Source organism: Haliotis asinina, chromosome 11 (genome assembly GCF_037392515.1).
Source record: "Haliotis asinina isolate JCU_RB_2024 chromosome 11, JCU_Hal_asi_v2, whole genome shotgun sequence".
In the NCBI taxonomy this organism is placed as follows: Eukaryota; Metazoa; Mollusca; class Gastropoda; order Lepetellida; family Haliotidae; genus Haliotis; species Haliotis asinina.
The window spans coordinates 12,155,622-12,177,965 of NC_090290.1; the positions used below are offsets into that span (position 1 = coordinate 12,155,622).

The 22,344-nt window shown below is 40.3% G+C and overlaps 2 protein-coding genes across 3 annotated transcripts in view; one reads left to right on the forward strand and one right to left on the reverse strand.

Moving 5' to 3' along the window:
• Window positions 1-14,726, forward strand: LOC137255718 (caspase-3-like). Of its 2 annotated transcripts, XM_067793214.1 has the most exons (3): window positions 1-487; window positions 3,977-5,147; window positions 11,096-14,726. In XM_067793214.1, exons 2-3 carry the CDS (start codon window positions 4,122-4,124, stop codon window positions 11,420-11,422), a joined length of 1,353 nt encoding a protein of 450 aa, XP_067649315.1. In that variant the 5' UTR covers window positions 1-487; window positions 3,977-4,121; the 3' UTR covers window positions 11,423-14,726. The 2 variants fall into 2 exon arrangements, with proteins under 2 accessions (XP_067649315.1, XP_067649316.1); XM_067793215.1 differs by lacking the exon at window positions 1-487 and having other exon boundaries at window positions 3,832-5,147.
• A 7,229-nt stretch (window positions 14,727-21,955) lies between these two features.
• The window catches only part of LOC137256460 (uncharacterized), a 32,176-nt gene continuing 31,787 nt past the window's right edge, over window positions 21,956-22,344 (reverse strand). Inside the window, exon 3 of the mRNA XM_067794301.1 lies at window positions 21,956-22,160. Coding sequence (XP_067650402.1) covers window positions 21,956-22,160 — 205 coding nt within the window. The remainder of the gene's footprint in view (window positions 22,161-22,344) is intronic.

Genomic DNA, 22,344 nt, shown 5'->3' on the forward strand with positions numbered 1-22,344 from the left:
GTCAAAGAGTTTACTTCCGTTATACCGACAGGCAACATGTCGATCTGTGTTTATATATACTGTAATCAACCTGTGACGCATGTGGAAATCCCAGTCTGTGTTTCCTTCCCAAGCCAACAATGTCGACTACGACCGTAGCGCTGGGCACGACGTCTACTGATCAAGCGATGTGATAATTTCAAGCCAGGACTGGGAGGAGTCTCTTTCAAAGGCCTGAGTGAAAATGACACCTACTCCCAGGGAACTTAGCTTTCCTAGAAGTCTATTTATATACACCCAGGATGTTCAGTAAGAGCTGGCTGTAAACCCGACGGATTAGTCATCGTGGCCTCGAGTTCTAACCAAAGTATGACAGTATCATCACAGCGTTTGTGAAACATTTTCATGTTACTGACGTGAAGCAATCTGTTTGACATTTTTCGTGAAACACTTCAAAGGTCAAAGGAGAAGAGCGGGCTTTGGACAAAATGACAGTTCCGAACATTGCGTAAGTTTTACAGCGTTAGGTCGATTTTATTTATGTGAGTTGGAGAAAAGGCGTGATGTAGTTTATAGTGGATGAAGTATTCAAACATAGTGTTTCTTCATTTTACGTCCCGGTGGAGTGGTTCATGTGTACGCATACACGTATGTGACGAGAGTGGTTTCAGGGTTGATGGCCATGTCGCTAACCTCCATGCAAATCTTGATGTGAAAATGATGAAAGTTTCTCGGCTCTCTTTCTTTACGTTTATCATTCTCATTTTTTAATCGTTACTTTAAACTTGTAAATGTTGTAGAACAGACGCGTTTGTCTACCTGGACACTGACGGATCCAAGGGGTTTTGTGCGTGTGCTTGTGCGTGTGCGTGTGCTTGTGTGACTGTTGTTCAGGGGTTTGAACTCCTCTCTCTCTATCTCTCTCTCTCTCTCTCTCTCTCTCTCTCTCACACACACACACACACACACACACACACACTGAAAATTCCCGGACCCGCCTATGTATCATGTCGCATTCTGGCAGAGCTATGTTATTTAGGTAGGGGTACCAACCATTCAACCCTTAAAGAGTTGGAGGGGAAAAGTTATATAAGTTAGAGTCATGTTTGTTCAGACAATGTTTCATGCATAATTTCTATGAAAGGAAACAACGTATGGACGTTCAGTTATTTTCTGGAACGTCCATTATTACAGTTAATACTTTGGAGCAGAACCTGATAACGTAAAGGATGCAATGTATTAGTTGGGGTTTTGTTTTGAAAGGAAACCAGTTAATACCAGTTCGCCCCTGCTCGCCCAGCTACAAACCCCCGACACCCAGGAACGCCAAATGGTAATGCCTCAGTATAGATTAACAACTAGATTCTCTGAAATAAACATATTTTACAAAAAAAAAGTTCTTGGTAAAAACTAACAAAATATAATGAAAAGGAGTCATGAAATTTTCTTCGTTGTCAGCCTGAAGCTGTGGAAATCCTCATTTTCTACACTTGCGTGGACTTTCTTTCGGCATAGTGTAAAGTATGGAATGGATTTTGGATTGGAATGATGGAATGAAATTTTGAATGGAGTTTGGAGTGACACAAATTTGCTCTTTGTAAACAAGTCTTCATTCAAATATGCTGAGACAGTTTATTAACAGCTGGTCACTGATATAAGCTAGGAGACATGAGTGTCAGTTTCTCTCTTCAGCCATGGCCCATCCACCACGTGCCCGAAGGCACATAACTCTGGGGGAACAAGTTTAAATAATACTTTCCAGGTTATGTAGATAATAAGAACAAGATGTCCAGAATTAAAATGGTTTACATATCGTGTATGAGATTCCTATGTTAGGCTTTAAAGTGGACACAGTGGAAAATAAAGCAGTTGAGGGAGTGTGAGACAGGCTGTTGCCACAACTCTGTTTGCCACTAGCCTTATCGTCCATCTGGAGGGGTGTAAGCTGGAGGGAAAGTGTCTCCTGAACTGTTTACTGTCAGTTTAGTTTTGGTTTGGAGGCCGTCACAACTCTGGTTTGTTTAGTGTTAGATGAGTATATTCCATTTATTTCCATTCCAAATTCCATTCCATACTTTACACTGTGCCCTTTCTTTCAGAGTCTGTATAATGGACTAGCCTGAAGCTGACGTATGAGCTAAATTTATATGCCAAGTAATGGCGGAGAGGTTTGTGTTTGTGTTGTGGGTCTCTCTTCCGTGTGTATTTCAATGGAAGCTAAACTATTTTCTCTGCGCGGTCGTCGCGACTCTTTTGAAAAGTGTCCTGTAGAATGACGATACTGAGCGGTATGTTTGATATTATCTGTCAATGCTTGCGAGTACAAAGAAAGCTCACGCATTCAATGACCGTGTAATCATTAACATAGATCCTCATAAACACATGACGCTTTCTAAAATCATGGAAAGTGTGTCTGTATGAGTGCTGGAATTTTGCAAATATTCTCCTCCGTCAGTAAGCACCTCAGCGTACCTTGGGTGGACGTCCAAGGCGACTTTGCACACCAGTTGGTCAGTCTCTTTGATGTTGTTATTGGAGGTCATCGCCACATGGGTCATTAAGAGTGACACCAATCACTGATTGTCTGGTACAGATATTTCAGGGCCACGTCAGATAGAAAGCTAATAACTGTCGCATATCACACTGATTAATTCAAGAGTGAGTTTAATTTTAAGCTTCACTCAGCGACATTTCGGTTTTATGGTGGCGGTCTGTAAATCATGTCTGGACCAGACAATCCAGTGATCAACAATATGAGCATCGATCTGCGCAACTGGGAACCGATGACATATGTCTACTAAGTTAACCTGCCTGACCACCCTTTCCCGTTAGTCGCCTTGTACGACAACTACACTTAATGTCAATATTCTAACCCGGACCTTCACACAAACACACTCTGATTTGAGTATTTATTGTGAAATGGTCTTTCTGACACTGTCTTAGTTTTATTCACTTATTCAGCATAACAACGTATAATGCACCGACTGTTATAGACTAATGCTTGAACCTCTAAATACTTAGAATGTTGGTAGAAAAAAAACACATTTAAAAAAAAAAATAAAATAAAAAACAAAACAAAAACAAAACAAAAAATCAACAACAAAAAAAACCCCAGCAAAAAACAAAAACAAAACAAAACAAAACAAAAAAACCAAAACAATTTCTTTTAAAGTGAAAAGGAGCCCCAGTGAGGACGGAGATTCAAACCTGAACCAGAGGAAATCTAGACTTCGTATGGGCTTTTAGCATTGCAGAGAGGTTTGGCTTGTACGGTTTGAAAACGTCGTGTTATAGTGAGAGGGTTTGAAATAAGTGATAGATGATGCAGGAAACTGCGAGATATCTGACAGAACATTGATCAATACGCCCGTTACAGACGGATATGTAAATATATTAATCCTAACAAACCTGTTTTGCTCCAATTGCGCTGTTGCATTTCATGTCAAAGTGACACTCAAATGTTACCATGTCAGTAAGTCACCAAAGGTAGGATATCTTTTCCTGCTCCTATTTTCAATGTGTGGGAAAGACACCTGAAAGGACTAGAGCCACCTTCAACTTTGAAACAGCAATAACTTCCAGGCCCAATTCTGAGCAAAGTATATAGACTGGAGTAGCCCCAGTCTCACTGTCCCTAAATCAGGATATTTTGCCTAATGCCAAGCCTTCTCTGCAGTGAAAAGTTTTAAATGGAGCAAGTCTAGATTTCCTCGGGTTCTGAATCTCTGGTCTCCCTAGGGCTCCTTTTCAATTAAAATGGGTTTGTTTGTTACTCTCAAAATTATATATGTTCAGAGACTGAGCCTTAGTCTAGAGTAGGAGATATATGTTGATGTGTACAGGAGGTGTGTTGATGTGTACAGGATTTATGTTGATATATACATTAGATATTTTGATGTGTAAATAATATATCCTATTGTGTAGGATATAGGTCGAGATGTGATGCTGACCCGGAAGTAATTTCGCATACTGTAACCCGCCCTTTCTTTTATTTCAGATGTAGGAGATGATACGAGGAAGCTGAAAGCCGGCATTCACACAGAGACTGCATATGTGGAAATTCCACTTGTTTTGAATTCTGCAAGTAACAGAATGCAACCGTAGAAACGATATAACGCCACTGTCACAACTCCTTCTTCAGAATGGGTGGGAAACCTAGTCGAAATGGTTACTCTAAAATTGAGGATGTGCAGAGGAAGGGGGTTAAGATTGTAGTTCTGGGGGCTTCGGTGGGCAAGTCGACCCTAATCAGGAAGTTTACGGCAGACAAGAAGTTGAAGACAATGGCTATGGGAGATTCATCAACCTGGGCGAGAAGAGTGACCGCTCCGTGGACAACTGCTGAGATGAATATTTTCGAAGTTCACGGCCCCAAAATACGTCTTCTGTTTAGTCGTCTTCTCCGGAATGCTGACGTTGTCCTGAAGCTCTACGACGCTACAGATGAGAGTTCTCGAGAATCCATCAAGAACAAATTCTCCAGAACAATCAAATTCAAGGCACCCAAAGCAAAGGTGTTCCTGGTTGGTAACAGAGCAGACGTAGACGTCGCTGATGCTGAAAGGGGTGTGTTTGACGTCGAGGAGATTGATTCAAAACACGGGCGTATCAAACACGTTGTTGTGTCAGCGGAGACGGGGTTTAATGTAGAGCGCTTGTTCAGCATGGCCGTCATTGATGCTTTTCCAGAAGGAGGTACCGACCCTGTCGAAACCATACCTGACAGGGCACGTCCCCAAAAGTTATGCCGGGACATGTCAACTTATAAAATGAACACCGAAGTCAAAGGCCTGTGTCTTATAATCAACAACAGAGATTTTGACCGCACTGACCTCCCTCCGGACCAGCGACTAGCCACTCGACATGGTACTGATACCGATGCAAGACGGCTGCGCGAGCTGTTCCAAGACATAGGATTCCAGGTCCAACAGAAAGACAATCTCACCGACACAGAGATGCTGCGGCAGTCGAATGTGATCGCCTGCGCTGAGGATCATTCGCAATATAGCTGTTTTGTTTGTTGTATCTTGTCCCATGGGTCAGAAAATAATAATGGGTCAGTGTACGGGGTCAACTGCCGTGACATCGCCATCTCCTCCCTCACCTACCCCTTCCAGGCACGCAACTGTCCCTCCCTGGCTGGCAAACCCAAGCTCTTCTTCATACAGGTAATGTTTGTTTTTGTTGTAGTACCTGACTGTAAGAATATTCAACCTCTCTCACAATCCGATCTTGCCTGTATTTCCTTTATGCCTGCGGGTTATTCTATGGTGGGCGATAAGGGACATCGCTTTGTCGCTCACTCGCGGTCGTAACTGAAGGCGAGAAAACGTTGTCCAGTCTCGGCCACCATATATCATTCTGGCATTATGTAGTTATTGAAGAAATACAGTTTGCCCTTCCGTCATGCATAGTGCAGTACAGTACAGTTTGGCCCAGAACGTCTATGGCTAAAGTGAGTGAGTGAGTGACTTTAGGTTTACGCCGCTTTTAGTATTATTTCAGCAACATCACGCTGGGGACACCAGACATTCGCTTTACACATTATGCCCATATGAGGAATCGAACCTGTGCCTTCGGCGTGACGAGCGAACCTATACCTACAACGCCACCAAACCACCCCTTTAACTAAAGCACGAACACGAGTTTCTAAAAGTACAATCTGTAAGTACGTTATACGTTCAGCCGCAAGTACGCTATAAGTGCAGTCTTAAGTATGATGTAAGTACAGTTTGTAAATACGTTATAAAAGCACTGTCTGTAAGTATGTTGTACTGTACATGTACAGTCTGTAGATACGTTAGAAGCAAAGTTGTCAGTACATTATACGTGCAGTCCGTAAGTACGCTGTAAGTATAGTTGTAAGCATATTATAACTACAGTCTGTAAGTACGTTATACGTACAGTTGTAAGTTCATCATAAGTGCAGTCTGCAAGTACGTTATAAGCACAGTTGTAAGTATACTGAACTACAAAAGAAACGTCGCACTTTTCAAAGTCATCTTACTCACACCTGATGTGGAATTTGATAGGTTGACTCACAGTTTATGCTATTGTAACATTACAAATATGGCATTGACCATTCATAACATCATTTTAAAGAAATGAGATTTCTGAGTAGGATTCAAACTCATACCCTTTCCGTGAACATGGTAATGCTCTCGAACGCAACATTCTGAAAAGCATGATGCACGTGCAAATCCCTGGTCTAGTGGGTATAAAAAGGACCCCAAACCATCACCCTGTCATTCGATTCCTGATCTCTGTCACCATGCCACGTTTGACTCGAAATCAGAGGGAACAAGCTATTGGACGTCTTCACGTTGGTCAACGTCCACGGGTCATTGCCAACGACTTCAAATGTAGTGTTCGGACGGTCGAGAGTGTCCGTCCCAGGGTAACAGCAGCACGTCAAGATCGTCATCTTCATCGGCAGTACTTGCAGGACCGCTTCCGCACAGCGACAGAATCGGCTCGAGCGACTGTTGGAACCCACAACAGACCCATATCTGCAGCAACAGTTCGTCGTCGGCTGAGAACTTTCAACCTGGCCTGTCGACGTACTGCTCAGGGTCCTGTCCTGACAGTTCGACATCGTCGGGAACGTCGTCTGTGGGCCCAACAACATCGGAACTGGCGCTATCAGCAGTGGAGGACTGTCATCTTTTCAGACGAGAGTCGTTACTGCATATTCGTGGCAGATGGCAGAGCTAGAGTTTGGAGAAGGAGGGGTGAACGGTACATTGATGCATGTCTTACGGAGAGGGACTCGTGGGGAGGACCAAGCATCATGGTTTGGGGTGGCATTGGACTGAACCACAAACTTGGACCCCAGGTCTTCCAGAATATTGGTCCAGGTCGAGGAAATGGAGTGACTGCTGTCCGTTACATCGATCAAGTGTTAAGACCGCACGTTGTGCCACATTTCGCCCGTCATCCAAACCACGTGTTTCAACAGGATAATGCACGTGCTCACACAGCCAGGATAACGAGGGACTTCTTCCAACAGCACAACATCCGCACATTGCCCTGGCCTGCTCTAAGTCCAGATCTGAACCCAGTTGAGCACCTATGGGATGAAATTCAGAGAAGGATGAATGACCTTCGACCAAGGCCGACAACTGCTGCAGAACTCAAGGCAGGTTTTCTCAGAGTGTGGAATGCTATCCCCATGGCCTTCATCAACCACTTGATACACTCCATGTATAGGCATTGCATGGCAGTTATCAACGCAAATGGTGGCCACACACGCTACTGACTTCAACCCTGAATGTCAAGGACATGACCTCATCATGAGGCACCATGTGTTGTCAAACATGTTTCTGGAGTACTTGTTAATCAACAGGACAAAACAGTTCCTTCAATTTCAACCTTAAATAAGAAATATGTTTCCACATAACTAAAACAGTTTGCAACACATACATGTACGACGTTTCTTTTGTAGTTCAGTGTACAGTCTGTCAGTACGTTATAAGTTTTATTGAAAAGCTGGCCTTAACGTTTGACTTGAAAGGAAATTATCAGTCTTGTTCATGTGACCTTGACCTTAACCTTTAAACAGTTTTCCTGTCCGTGTTTGTAAACATTTGATTTGCATGTTACGCAATGTATCCCTAAAATATGCATACAACAAAATGTATCTTTGAGACATTTACAATAGAACTGTTATCGAAAGTCCTAGTTGCCCTTGCGACGGCCCTCAACATTTTGTATGACATTTTTCATTTTGGCAACAGTGCGGTTGCATGAAGTAGTGACCCTGAGCACTGAACCAATGCAGCTGGTCGTATTTATGTTGACATTTTACTTCGATTCAATAAATAAATGTTCATAATTGATGAAAAATACCTGGGACTTTGACCTTGGAGGTGTTTTTTCCACGCATATTTATCGCCCAGTAAGCAGATTTACATCAAAACCCATAAACAGCATTTGAAAGTTCAGTGCTCAACTTAGGATATTCCATGTAGATATATAGAACCCCTGCTGGAGTTACGTTCACTATTCACGACTTTCTCGTTTGCACGGAGTGAATGAAACTGTTACGCTATTTATAGTTACCGTCATGAAAATAAAACATAGTTGTACAGATGTTTGACACGAGTAGGAGGTCAGCTTATCAATAAATTGTCATCAGGAAAGTAGTCCATCATAACCTGCCCCCAGGTCATCACCATGGAGTAGCCAATCACAGGCTTAGAAAATCGATCTAACATATGCATGCACCAGTTTGTACCATATTTATAGGCCCATGCAACATGAAAGTAGAATATGTAGTGTTACTGTTTCCTCTAAAGCAGAACTGAGCTTCATCTTGTACTTATTAACTCTCACGCCATTCTACGACGTAGCATTCTGGCGCCAGTCACTAATTTACCTGAAATTAGAGAAAGATGTAATGTATAATATCGACAGTAGTCTCAAAAATATATTTTTGTGATTGTTATACCCTTTGTCCGTTAAACTGCGTGACAAGTATATGTTTGTTGCGAAGCTTCAAATATATTTTAAGTACCAGTGTCAATACCAGTCAGACAGACAAACAGACAGACAGATAATTATTCAGTAATGTTTACCTTATGGCCTACAATACAATTAACAGATACAACATTTTACAATGCCACGTGTTAGTTTCAAATATAATGCTTAAACAGGTGTTTCAAAAACAGAGCAACTGATTTATTAACATGGGAATCTTTGGATTGTAGTACGTTTAGCATGCTTTGTTCACATTGAGGCATGGCATTCAGTTGCGGCAAGTACTTTTGACGAATTTCATTATATTTTGTATATTGCATAAAAACATGTATTCATCTTCAGTAGCTCCAAAATTACAATTTATACAGATACAACTAATTATACCATTGTCTTCATTTCTCCTGAAAGAGGGGCGATGGGGTAGCCTAGTGGTTAAAGCGTTCACTCGTCACGCTGAAGACCCGGGTTCGATTCCCCACATTGGTACAATGAGTGAGGCCCATTTTCTGGTGTCCCCCGCCGTGATATCTCTGGAATATTGCTAAAAGCGGCGTAAAACCAAACTCACTCACTCACTCTCCTGAAAGAACCAATTTTAAAGTTATGTAGGGATATTCTAACCTCTAAACTACTCTAAGAAGAGACTTGTCATGCAGCTGCAAAATATATCAGGCTCCAAAACTGCATTCAGTAGTATTACAACAGTATTACAGTAGTGTGTTTAATAATGTGAGTTACAAATAAAACGATGCCAAGTTTGTTTGTACATGTCAAATACCTGTAGCCATCGAGACCAGCAATTTGGATAAATCTCATGCACTGTAGGACAAAGGACAAAATGAATGTAATGAGACCATGTCATTGTACACTGATTGTACATTTGTATAAATACCCAGCGATATGGTGCTGTAATGAACGGCAGACACGATGGGAATCCAGATGTTAATCTTTACCTTACTTCACACATAAATGTCGTTTTCTGATTGGCTAAGCCAGTGACGGTACCCATGAACTGATCAATTGTCCCCGAAATCGAACGACCTAATCCAAATATTCATGAGGGGAAATAGTTAACATACTTGTTAAATCAGCCGTAAGTACGTTGTGTCCCTTTGCTGTTTCTATAATACTGATAGACCACTTTATGTACATCTAATTTCGAACATGAACATATTTTTATGTGGTATGATTCCTACCACATCTGTGTCTTGCGTATACTTGCTAAATGTGCACCTTTCCTTCCGACATACCCAGGCAAACAGTTATAACAGAAACAAATCCTATTTGTCCATTCTGTTTGCAGAAACCGACCTAGGTATCAATACTCTTTGTCAGCATGCTCTGATTTCCATTTATAAATTCATGTCATTTCACCGTTACTTTAGTTTGACGCCCAGTGCCATCTGTTTCACTAGAAACTCGTGACGCTTTTCTGGAGCTCTGACGTCTATATTTCCATAACAATTGTTGTTTATGCCATAAATATTACTCATGACAACATCTGGAGTTGCAGATGATAAATTATAATGTGTTGTTATGCCTCTACGATACGCAAGATATCAGCATTATTTACAATCAGCAAATTGAAAAGAGAGCATTACAATTTTAAGAGTCAGCACCCATTTCCTATTTCCTGAATTTCAACTTCTTCCTTCTGACCGTCAACTGCGCACGCCGACATAAGAACAAAGAGAGTTCGAAATTCTTTCATCCCAGCAGGCATCAGTGTTTTAAGTGAATTATTTCAATGTTTTAACCATTTTACAATACTTTATCAATTGTTTCAAACTTTTATATGAATATACTTTTAGTGCTAATGTTCCTCAGCAAAGGTTTTAATGTCACCACTTTTTAACTCTGAGCCGTGAATTATTATCTGTTAATCATCTTTAACTCATATATTGTGCGTTGTTGCTAGCTAGTTTAGTAATATCTGGCACACGTGTGTATGTTTGTGTGGCCTTAAGTATATGTACCTTTTGTTGCGTGGTATGTGTTTTGAATGTTAATCGTATAAAGCAAATTTCCATCTGGACAATTGTCTTGTCTTATTGTCTGGACATCGATAAAATATATTGCCTATGCCACGTATTTCAGCTGAAATTATCTTTAGAAATGGTGATTATCTTAGTAGGACAGATAAATGGTTATGACGGTAGTTTGTAAGAGTGCTTTTAAGCGGGAGATTTCAAAACTGTCTCTATGACGTGTCTGTCTAAATGGCGTGTCGGTCTTTATGACGTGTTTTTTCTCTGTGACGTTTATCTTTGATATGCCCTTCTCTATGACGTGTCTGTCTCTATGAAATGTCCCCTATGACGGGTCTGTATCTATTACGGTCTACGGTTCTTCTCAATGACGTGTCTGTCTCTATGACGCTTTTGTGTCTGTGATGTGTCTGTCTACACGAAATGTCCTACTTTATGACGTGTCTGTTTCAGTGACGTACAATAAGGTTAACGTTGTGTGCATCACTTTATACGAAGTGTCTGTTTCTGTGACATATCCATCTACATAACCTATCTGTACCTGTGATGACGTGAATCTGTCTATGATGCTTCTGTCTACAAGAAGTGTCTGTGTCGATTATCTGTCTACATGAGGTGTCTGTGTTTTTTACATGTCCTCTCTTCCACAGGCATGCCAAGGTGACAAGTTTATGATGGGGCTGGAGACTGACGTCCCCGATGTCGTCCCAAGACCTCGACGTGTGGAAATCATCCCCGACGAGGCAGACTTTCTGCTGCTGATGTCAACGTGTCCTGGATACGTGGCCCTACGCAACATCGTGGAAGGATCTCACTTCATGCAGGAGCTCATCTCGACCATCAGGGGCAGCGCCGGATGGAACATGATGGAGATTGCTACTAAAGTGTGCAACAGAGTGTCCCGGAAAGACTTCAATGGCTACAAACAGGTGCCCTGTCTCAGGTCCACCCTGCGAAAAGCTGTCATTCTGTATTGAGGTCCACATAGTGAGTAAGTGAGTGAGTGACTCAGCAATATTCCAGTTATATGGCGACGGTCTGTAAATAATCAGATTTGGACCAGACGATCCATTGATCAACAACATGAGAATCGATCTGCGCAACTGGGAGCCGATGATGTGCCAACAAAGTCAGCGAGTCTGACCACCCGATCCCGTTAGTCGCCTCATACGACAAGCATGGGTTATTGAAGGCCGGTATTCTAACCCTGGATCTTCACGGTTGAGGTTCACATAGACCATACGTTATGGCATTTAGTTTATTTCTGTGTTGATCACTATATTTTTGTGACATTTCTGAGTGAAGCGGCATGTGTTGAAAGAGAGGTTGGCGGAAACGAATCTCAAATCCCACTTAGATTAAACCCATGGACACTGATATGGTTCGTCATTAGGAATGTACTTAGGGATAGGGATTCAACCCATAGATGAAGTGCCTCTGCAAAGCGAATCGCATTTTGGTCAAATCCATTCGTCACTGAAGATCGCATGCAGGTATTTGTAAAGAGCTTAAGTTCAAGGTCGACAGAACATCTATTTCGTTGATATCTCACCTTGAGTTTTATGTGAGAGAAAAGAAAAGAGTGATGTTTGACAACAAGGAGTACTCACAGTGTGGAAGGACAGAACATTGACAGTTACAGGATCGAATCATCGATTCAAGCCTTCGAATACTTTGATAAGACGATGCCATTTAGAAAGTAGTCAAATGCAACATATGTCATATTTGGGATTTTTGTGGAAGTCGCGGTGGCTGAGGAGCTAGGCGGCTGACTTTGTGTGCTGGCGATTAGGTGCCTGACTCTGAGGCTACGGGTTCCAACCCCCCAAAAGTACTAGAATTTATACTTTACTAAGAAAGTGAAATCCCAAGTATGACATATATTAAACCTGCGAATACGTGCTCGGTCAAGGGGTGCAACCTTTACGATATTGACTTTGGTTTTTTGAGCAGCTGATACAAGTGTTGTCAGACCTGAGACCTTATGTCATATATAACCACTACAGACAATCCAGTGATTGACATCATGAGCATCGATCAAAGCAGCTGGAATCCACTGACTCTCGATTAACTAAGTCATCACATCTGACCATCTTATACCAAAAAGTGGTTGCTATATTCGTATTCAGCTTCAGTCACTTGGTCACAATGCATTTGATTGCGTGTATTTACTTACCCTTAATTTGGATAAAAACCCAGCAGCAATATACCCAGATTTACACAGCTTATAAAGGACTGTACATGTTTTAGATAGTATTCAATTGATTCCTTAACACTATACAAAGTATCATTGTCTGTATAGATGATCGTTGCAGTGTACTGAACACAAAAGAAACGCAATTTTCGAAAAAACTGAATCTCATGAAAGTACGCGTTCATATTTATTGAAACACCTGAAAAAAAAACAGAGTTGCGTTTCTTTTGTTGTTCAGGATATATCTCCCTGCCTGGCATTAGGAAGCAGATGCATTGTACAACATTCTTACACTGCCTACCACTGTGTGCTGTGGTGTGGTATAGATGTGGACGTGACGCAATAGCGACATTGTATACTGAATTTGGACGTAATACAATAGCGACATTGTATACTGAATTTGAACGTAACGCAATAACGACATTGTATACTGAATTTGAACGTATTGCAATAGCGACATTGTATACTGAATTTGGACGTAACGCAATAGCGACTATTACTGAATTTGGACGTAACGCAATAGCGACATTGTATACTGAATTTGAACGTAACGCAATAACGACATTGTATACTGAATTTGGACGTAATGCAATAGCGACATTGTATACTGAATTTGGACGTAACGCAATAGCGACTATTACTGAATTTGGACGTAACGCAATAGCGACATTGTATACTGAATTTGAACGTATTGCAATAGCGACATTGTATACTGAATTTGGACGTAATGCAATAGCGACATTGTATACTGAATTTGGACGTAATACAATAGCGACATTGTATACTGAATTTGGACGTAACGCAATAGCGACATTGTATACTGAATTTGGACGTAATGCAATAGCGACATTGTATACTGAATTTGGACGTAATGCAATAGCGACATTTTATACTGAATTTGGACGTAATGCAATAGCGACATTTTATACTGAATTTGGACGTAACGCAATAGCGACATTGTATACTGAATTTGGACGTAATACAATAGCGACATTGTATACTGAATTTGAACGTAACGCAATAGCGACATTGTATACTGAATTTGGACGTAATACAATGGCGACATTTTATACTGAATTTGGACGTAACGCAATAGCGACATTGTATACTGAATTTGGACGTAATACAATAGCGACATTGTATAAATTTGGACGTAATACAATAGCGACATTTTATACTGAATTTGGACGTAATGCAATAGCGACATTTTATACTGAATTTGGACGTAATGCAATAGCGACATTGTATACTGAATTTGGACGTAATGCAATAGCGACATTGTATACTGAATTTGGACGTAATGCAATAGCGACATTTTATACTGAATTTGGACGTAATGCAATAGCGACATTGTATACTGAATTTGAACGTAATGCAATAATGGCATTATATACTGGAGTTGAACACAGTGCAATAATACCATTATAAACTGAATCTGGAGGTAACGTCAGAATGCCATTATATAATGGAAGTGGTGTAACAATGACATTCCCTGTGGATGTGACGGTAATGCAATAATGGCAATATGAAATGAATTTGGTAATGCGATAATGACATTATTCAGAGAATTTGGAAAGAGTGCTAAAATTACTTAATGGTGTAATGATGTGACTGTACACTTAGTGTTAGGACAATATGATAATCTTATTGTATACTGAATAAGTTAATAATGTGAAATGTGTTATGATGTGTCGTTATGAACGACATTAATTGGTAATGTAATGGCAGCATTACAGACCTGTTAATACTGTATCTATAGATCGTGATTAGTTACAGTAGGTCACACTGTTCTATGATAGTTACAACGTGCCGAACGTTTTGTTGTGCTAGGATTTTAGTAATGAGCACAACCCACGGATCGGATCATTTAGAGAGATTTTATGATCGCTTCGTTTTGCTGGCGTGATTACCTAAACGGCAACACAATGATCTGTAGTTGGACTTGCAAAAACTATTTGCATTTACACTGTTGTGTCTAGACTGATGATTGTCATGATCTGATAGTTTTTTTGTAAGTTTTTGTACTTTGTAGACACATATATGTGTCAATGTAATGATAACATTGCCAATATACCCGTTAAGCTTAACCTTCGTTGCTTTCAATACTTTTTAAATTATTTTTTTAAAATCATTGCTCCAAAGATAGTCAGCACAAAAATATGAGAACATAGTGTACATAGCAACTAGTCGGCTCAATACAGAGTACAATGAGTACATCAATTTTCAATGTCAGTAACATGTTTTGGTTAAATAGTCATTCCCGGTTAAATTCAGGCATGAGAGGAAACCACTTGGCTAAAAAACTTTCACCATTATTATTTCTTCTGGAGATAAATGCTTCAGTGGTAAACCTGTCTTTCAGTATCTTCAAGTAATTGTCAACTTTTGGAATTGTTTTTTTCAAAGAGCAAGTTGTTAATATACCTCTTAGCAGATAGGATTAAGTGAGTTATGTGATTCAGTATCGGGTTCTTACCTACAAAGCAAAACCAAATCAATTTTTTCGACAAAACACATGTTTTGGTTTCTTCACTGGTTAAATAAATAGATAAATAAATAAATAAATAAGTAAATAAATAAATGCAGAGAGAGAGAGAGAGAGAGAGAGAGAGGAGAGAGAGAGAGACCGTCCTCCGGAGTCTGAAGAAGCACTCTTACAATCTACCATTCAAGTCGGGTCGATGGTGACTGCTTGTGCACTATGGAATCATGTCCACAACACTCTTAACCGATTGTTCAAATCGATCAATACTGGGCAGATGTCACATGAAGCCCACTAGTCAAATACTTTGAATCTTTACTATTTCTGTCTTTTCCATTAAGATTATCCGACTTATTTTTTTAATTCACCCAACCAAGGTGCTTTTATCTTGAAGATGCTACATGCACCTTCGTAGAAGAGACTTTAACAAACTTCCTTCTAATGCCGCCTCTAATGCCGCTATTCCACACAGACCACGAATCCAACGAATCACCACAAATTGATAAATTTTAACATTCGTGAACATTCATGATATTGCGCACATTTTCTGGTTCAGCTGGTGCTGCTGTACGATTAAGTTACGATACAGGTACGATACAGTTAAGGCTGTTCGTGGGATTCGGTTGAACTCGCACGATTGTTGTCACTGACTCACAAGAATCAACTACGAATATTGCACGAATGTTAGGAATCAGTTACGAATCGGTGAAGAGTGAGTGAGTTTGGTTTTACACCGCTTTTAGCAATATTCCGGCGATATTACGGCGGGGGACACCAGAAAATGGCCTCACACGTTGTACCCAGGTGGAATCGGTGAAAAATTCACGTACGAATCTGGTAGGAATAGATAACTTCGTGAATGCCGTCTCTGATGTTTGGGTATTAGTTCCAAAATGGATGTTCAATGTAGAGCAGCTGTTGCACTGGCCCTGGAACTGGAAGAGCAACACCAGCTGATGATTTCTAGAAGAAGATTACTTCGAAGGAGGAGATCCAATGTGGTGGGTTAGACCGTGGCTGACACCACCCAGTTTGATTTCTTATGTGGCCAGCTATAGTGGTATCCTGGCTGGAGGTCGCGCCACTCCAGAGGCTCTTGACTGTGCGATGGATAACATGTCCTAGAATTAGAACTGGAATCTGGTACGTATCCACTATTGTGGTCTGTCATCTCAACAGTTGCCTGCCCATTTTTCTTTACTCTGAATTTTGGTACAGATGTTTTCAAAATATGCCTTCACCTACTACCCCATCTGGCTTTCTTCTTCTTCCCTGGCTTTCTTCTTCTTCCCTGGCTTTCTTCTTCTTCCCTGGGTTTCTTCTTCTTCCCTGGCTTTCTTCTTCTTCCCTGGCTTTCTTCTTCTTCCCTGGGTTTCTTGCTTTTCTTACCTGTCCCCTTGCCTTTGCCTGCAACACTTCTTGCCATCTTGCTGATTCGTGGATTTTGTGGCACAATCGTCAGCAGCTTAATGACCTGGGCCTAGATTTTCGAAGCTCTCATAGCGCTAAAGTAGTCGTAAGTACCATACATTAAGATTAACGTACGACTATCTTAGCGCTAAGAGAGCTTCGAAAATCTAGGTCCTGAAGGCAAATCAACTCTTTAGATACCAAATTTGCCGGAAATCGTAGCTAATTCGTAGGCTGGCATCACTTGCTTCATACCGTCTTCGGCGTGTATTTTATGGGATTCGTGACCGATTCGTAGTCGATCTGTGGTCAAGCTGAATGAATGAGTTAACAATATCGAAGAATGCATACGATTTGATCACGATTCATCTAAGACGCGTAAGAATGCATTGCGAATTTGTTACGAATTAACTACGACTTTATGGAAGCGGGTGTTCCTGCCCAAAATTTTGAACAGTTTAAAACTTCGCCCAAGAAATATAAACCTAAAGTGTCCTTCTCAATATATATTAGGTCAACAACAGAATACCTGCACTGGAGGTTTTTGTTTTGGAGGGACAGGTTTTACTCTTCCTTAGTAAGACCGCTTCCCAGGTTTTACTTTTCGTTAGTAATACCACTTCTCAGGGATTATTTTTCCTAACTTTATATGAGCATCAAGATTCAAATGATACATGAGTGTTTGAAATCAAATGAAAAATATTAGATTAAACTCACAATTCAAAGGTGTTACGAAGCGGGATTGGAACCGCAGTACTCTCATCCGTAGGCGGAGGCTCTACCGCACGGCCACCAGTTCGGCGAAGGTAGGGGGGTTACTGTAGTTACATTGATTTTACTTCAGTTATTGTTATATAGCTTCAGTAAAGGATCATCTACATTGTAATTACCCATCACTGACGGTATATATGTTAGGGAAAACACTTCTCCTCGATTTTGGTAGACAATGTAAAACCATTGGGGTCGGGAAATCCCTCCCCCTTCGGTTTACATTGTCTATCTCGAAGGCGTGTTTTCTCCTATACTTCCCGATTGGTCAAGACTTGCCAGAACTAACTACGACTATATTATGAATTAGTTAAGAACTTAACTAACTGATTACAATTCAACTGCGAATCCTCGAATTTGTCAATTTGTGGCGATTAACGTGAGATTCGTGGTTTCTGTGGAATAGGGACATTATAAACAGGTCCGCCCGAAGAACGGAAGGTCGCGTGTTCGATCCCCGGCCGCTTCATACCAAAAGATGTTAAAACTGCGGCATGCTATCTCAGTGAGCTAGCACTACAAAATCAGGTTGAGTCTTCGCTTGTTCGAGCATCCACAAATACACACGCCTGCACGACGTGGGGGAAATATTCTCAAGTTTCACCTCATCTTACCTCACCTCATCTAAACTGATGTGAGTGTCGTCTACGCATAATAAAGCGTAATTACAGTTTGCGTGGGTGCAAATAACTTCTAAATACATAAAACAGTGTTTGTATGGACGAACGTTTTATCTAGTCTACATAGACAAATGTAACTTTTAAATATAGATGACAATATTTAATGATTGTGAATTAATAACGTATCTTCTGCGTTAATAGACACATGACTTATCCCACCGGGTACACACATATTAGATGCACATTGTGCTATTTAATTAGCTTCCACCTATATTACCGACCTGTCTGTATATATTCAAAAGTGGAGCAGACAATCCAGAAATCCCACATCTCTGGTGTCCCTCGGCGTGATATTGCTGGAATTTTGCTAAAAGTAGCGTGTAACTAAATTCAGTCACTCACGCGCGAATACTATTTCAAGCGGCGTTAACCTAAACTCATTTACTCCATGCTATCTGGCTATTTTGTAATCAGCTGTAGCCTCTTGTTGGTGTACTGACGTTGTATGTCCTGCTAGATGTCCTCATTTGAATATTAACATGAGATACTTTATTTGTCTCTATAACACAAGACTTAATGAGGCAAAGGTAGATACTAAAGAAAACTTTGCAGTGTGGAGTGGTTCTCAGACTGGGAGTTTAAACGTAATTAACGTTCACTGTGAAACTGGGACACTGTGTCTGTGTAATTACAGGTCATCAGTAGAACAAATACAATTTGGCGCAGCCGAACCGTATTTGTGGCACATGAATAAAGCAGTCTTAGACTGGCAGTTTGCCAGATATGCGTTCCTCTCATGAATGTTCTCGACCCAAACAAAGCAGGCAACATGCTTCTGACACATCGCTTCTTCAAGTGTGTCACATTTCATTGTGCGAAATCCCAAGTGGTGAAAGCATGAACGAATGTTTACTCACACGGTTCTGAGAGAACGTTTGCCCATACCGTTCTGAGTGAACCGTTCAGAGTGAATGTTTGCCCACATCATTCTGAGTGAATGTTTGCCCACATCATTCTGAGTGAACCGTTCAGTGTGAATGTTTGTCCACACCGTTCTGAGTGAATGTTTGCCCAAACCATTCTGAGTGAACCGTTCAGAGTGAATGTTTGCCCAAACCATTCTAAGTGAACCGTTCAGAGTGAATGTTTGCCCACATCATTCTGAGTGAATGTTTGCCCACATCATTCTGAGTGAACCGTTCAGAGTGAATGTTTGCCCACATCATTCTGAGTGAATGTTTGCCCACATCGCTTTAGGAGAATGTTTAACTACTCGTGTGTGAAATTTAGCCTCTCGCATTCTGTGTAAAATTTAGTCTATCGATTTGTTTGTGAAAGTTTGCCTCTCGCTTTGTGTATGAAATTTTGCCTCTGGTTTTCTGTGGTGCTGTGTGGATATTTCGTGACAATGTGTGAATGTTTGTCATGTGTCCTTTGAAAGAATGTTAACCAACTTGTTCTGTGTCTCGTAGCTCTGTGTGAATTCTAACCACAAGGCCAAGGGCAACGTAAGTATAGAGCGGGTCTCTTGTGAATCCACTACTTCGAAACAATTCCAAGTCATATACGTCGAATTAGGCGAGGCCGAGTATACTTATCAGATCAACATACTGTTTGGTTGCCGTGAACTGAATGTAGACGAACAACAAACAGAAACAGCGTCATCAGCACACAGTTCATACATATTTATTAATAAATGTACATTGGCTTGGAACGTGAACCCCTGTCAACGCGTGACCTTCACCTTGGTATGCTGGCAAGGAATCCAATGAGAACAGTCTGCACGTGAGATCTAATGAAGTTTATAGTTTGTCACAATATTAGAAGCAAAAACAGAAGTTGACATACGGATTCATTAAACTTCTTTTCTTCGCGTAACCATGTTTGCTTAGAATCATGTTCATTACTGCACAAAATTGATTGTCTGCACTATTACAACATCCGTCAGCATTCAGGCGAGTGAATCCGCCCACAGTCTGTGTCCATGCTCGGGTAGATGCATTGTAATATACATCATGAAAATAACTGACATGTCACCATGCAATTAGGATTATATTAACATGCTAACATTGTACACATCATAATCTAAATATCGTACGACTAGCTTCATTACGAGTTCCTCCTCGACTCAGTGGAAACGACGAATGTTTTAGTTTGGGACAAAAGATTTTAATAATGACATGAAAACTCTCAGACGTGTTCAAACTTTCATATTTCATCTAAACAAGGAGTCAAAATGAAAACAATTCGGATACACAAAATGTTTTCTACCATAATCTGTAGCTCCTGAACTATCAACTTGGGTCAGTGTTTGCTTGTGTTGCAAAATGGAGAACATCATTCCTGAAAACCCTGAAAATGACACATTCTGAAATTGTCTTTCTTTACGTTTCCTACTTTTACCTTTAATGTGTCCTTAAATCTCCTAATTGTGCTTATACTGCAATGAAAAAAAGGTTATTTCTATAATAATAATAATTATTATTATTATATCAGATAACTGCACTAACAATTCTAATAAACGTCAACAATTTCATGAAATCCGTACACATCAGCCCGACAGAGACGTTGTCCACGTTGTTTACTTTGTCCTGTGTTTGCCCTCGATTAACGTTTCCTAGACTTACCTAATGTAAGTCCACAATTGTGATAAGTCGAAAAGATGAATTGCACTTGTAAACAACTCGAAGCAGAAATATCTAAAAAGTACCACAAAGTCTGAATTTCTCTGAATCCGAATATCTAAACTTATTTAAAGTGAGTTAGGTTTGAGATCGTTTTCAAAAAGATTCAGATTATATCAAGGTCAAGTTAGCTAGAGCATCATCTGACTGGGGAACAATATATCTTTAATTTCAATAAACTTTGATGCAGTTTATCCCGAAAAACAGTGTTTCAATGTTTCTGTTAAACTGCTCCCTTGAACTCAGCAATATATTGTTTCCATGGTAACATATATCACACTTTGTGTCAGGCATCACAATTTAATTAATTGTCAATGGATTTAAATCGTGTCTATGGATACGGGTACTTGAGTTATTTCATTTTGAAGGAAAGTTATTTCCTGTTATTTGTTAAAGTCATATGGAGGCTGGTGTGAAAAACAGTATTTGTTGTCACTCCACAGTTAATACATACTGTGCTGTTTCCATGGATACTGATGTCACATGGCTACGTGAGGCATGGTGGGGTCTTCGTCAGTTCTCACAGTTTGCAATCAAATTAACACGAATCTACGGACACCTGTTAGTGCCATTAAAAATAATATATTCGTGCGACACATTCTGAAATAAAAACGACAAAATGCTACATGTCATTAGTTTCAGGATATTCAGTTAAGCTGACATCGGACAATGTTGATTTGTCAAGTTACACGGTTTCTGTTTCTGAAATAAACAAGTGCTTGTAACAAATATATGGACACAAATTTCAGGTTGTGCACATCAACAAATAATATCTTGTTCAAACATACTCTTTAGTGGTTCAGTGACAACTAATTGGCGAGGATCAACTTTGAAACCTAAACTCCGCTTTAAACAGTTTTCCAGTTAAATTATGACCAGTATGTAAAAATTGACAAGACTGCATTTGATATATTCATACCTATGAGAATTAGACATTTGGCCTTTAAATGATCGTCTTTATATATACACCAACGCCTACTTCATGTTAAGCCAGTGTGTTGTCGCACGGGCCCATTTCAGGGACTTTCAGTATTAGCAATAAACACATCTTGGCCACGAACTTGAAGATCGAAAACCAGTCATTCTTTGCCAAGTATGGCAATACTTTTATGATTGGTTCAAAATGTGTGAGAACAGTACAATCCATGTCTAGTGATTTTCTGCCAAAGGATCAAAATGTTCCGTGGGTCTTTTTTTCAAGACAGGATCCTTTTTCGCCGTTTCCATAACATCAGTTACTAATCACAATGTATACTGTTCGTAAATTATAACATTATGTTAGTTCATAAACACATGGTTCACAAAATCATACATTTCATTCGTGATCCATGAACGGATATTTCTTCCGAACATCAGCCTCCGAATATAGCAGAGCTTGGCCAGTTCGACGCCAATAATCTCCGAAGGTCGAAAATGTCTATTTGTTGAACTGACATTGAACAAGGTCGGCAGTGACAGGTCAAGGCCATCTTGACGGGTATCCGGAGTACACTTCCGTCTGAACACGGAAGTAGAGCAGGTTTACGGATGGAAGCAACCTCCGTTTGACTGCAGCAGCTGCAAATTAAATTAAATTAAATTAATTTACCTTTCAAAAACTAACAGTTTTGAGAACATGGCAATGGAAATATTTTTCATGTACCGTTAAAACAGAACAGTAGCAGTTTTGAGAACATTTCGCTGACAATGTGCCTTAATTAACCTTTGGAAAAAACAGTAACAGTTTTGAGAACATGGTAAT

What these genes read in the sequence shown, in the direction of transcription:
- LOC137255718 (XM_067793214.1), top strand. Translation starts at nt 4,122, where the DNA reads ATGGGTGGGAAACCTAGTCGAAATGGTTACTCTAAAATTGAGGATGTG. An exon ending in CCAAGCTCTTCTTCATACAG is followed by an intron (nt 5,148 to 11,095) that starts GTAATGTTTGTT and finishes TCTCTTCCACAG; the next exon opens with GCATGCCAAGGTGACAAGTT.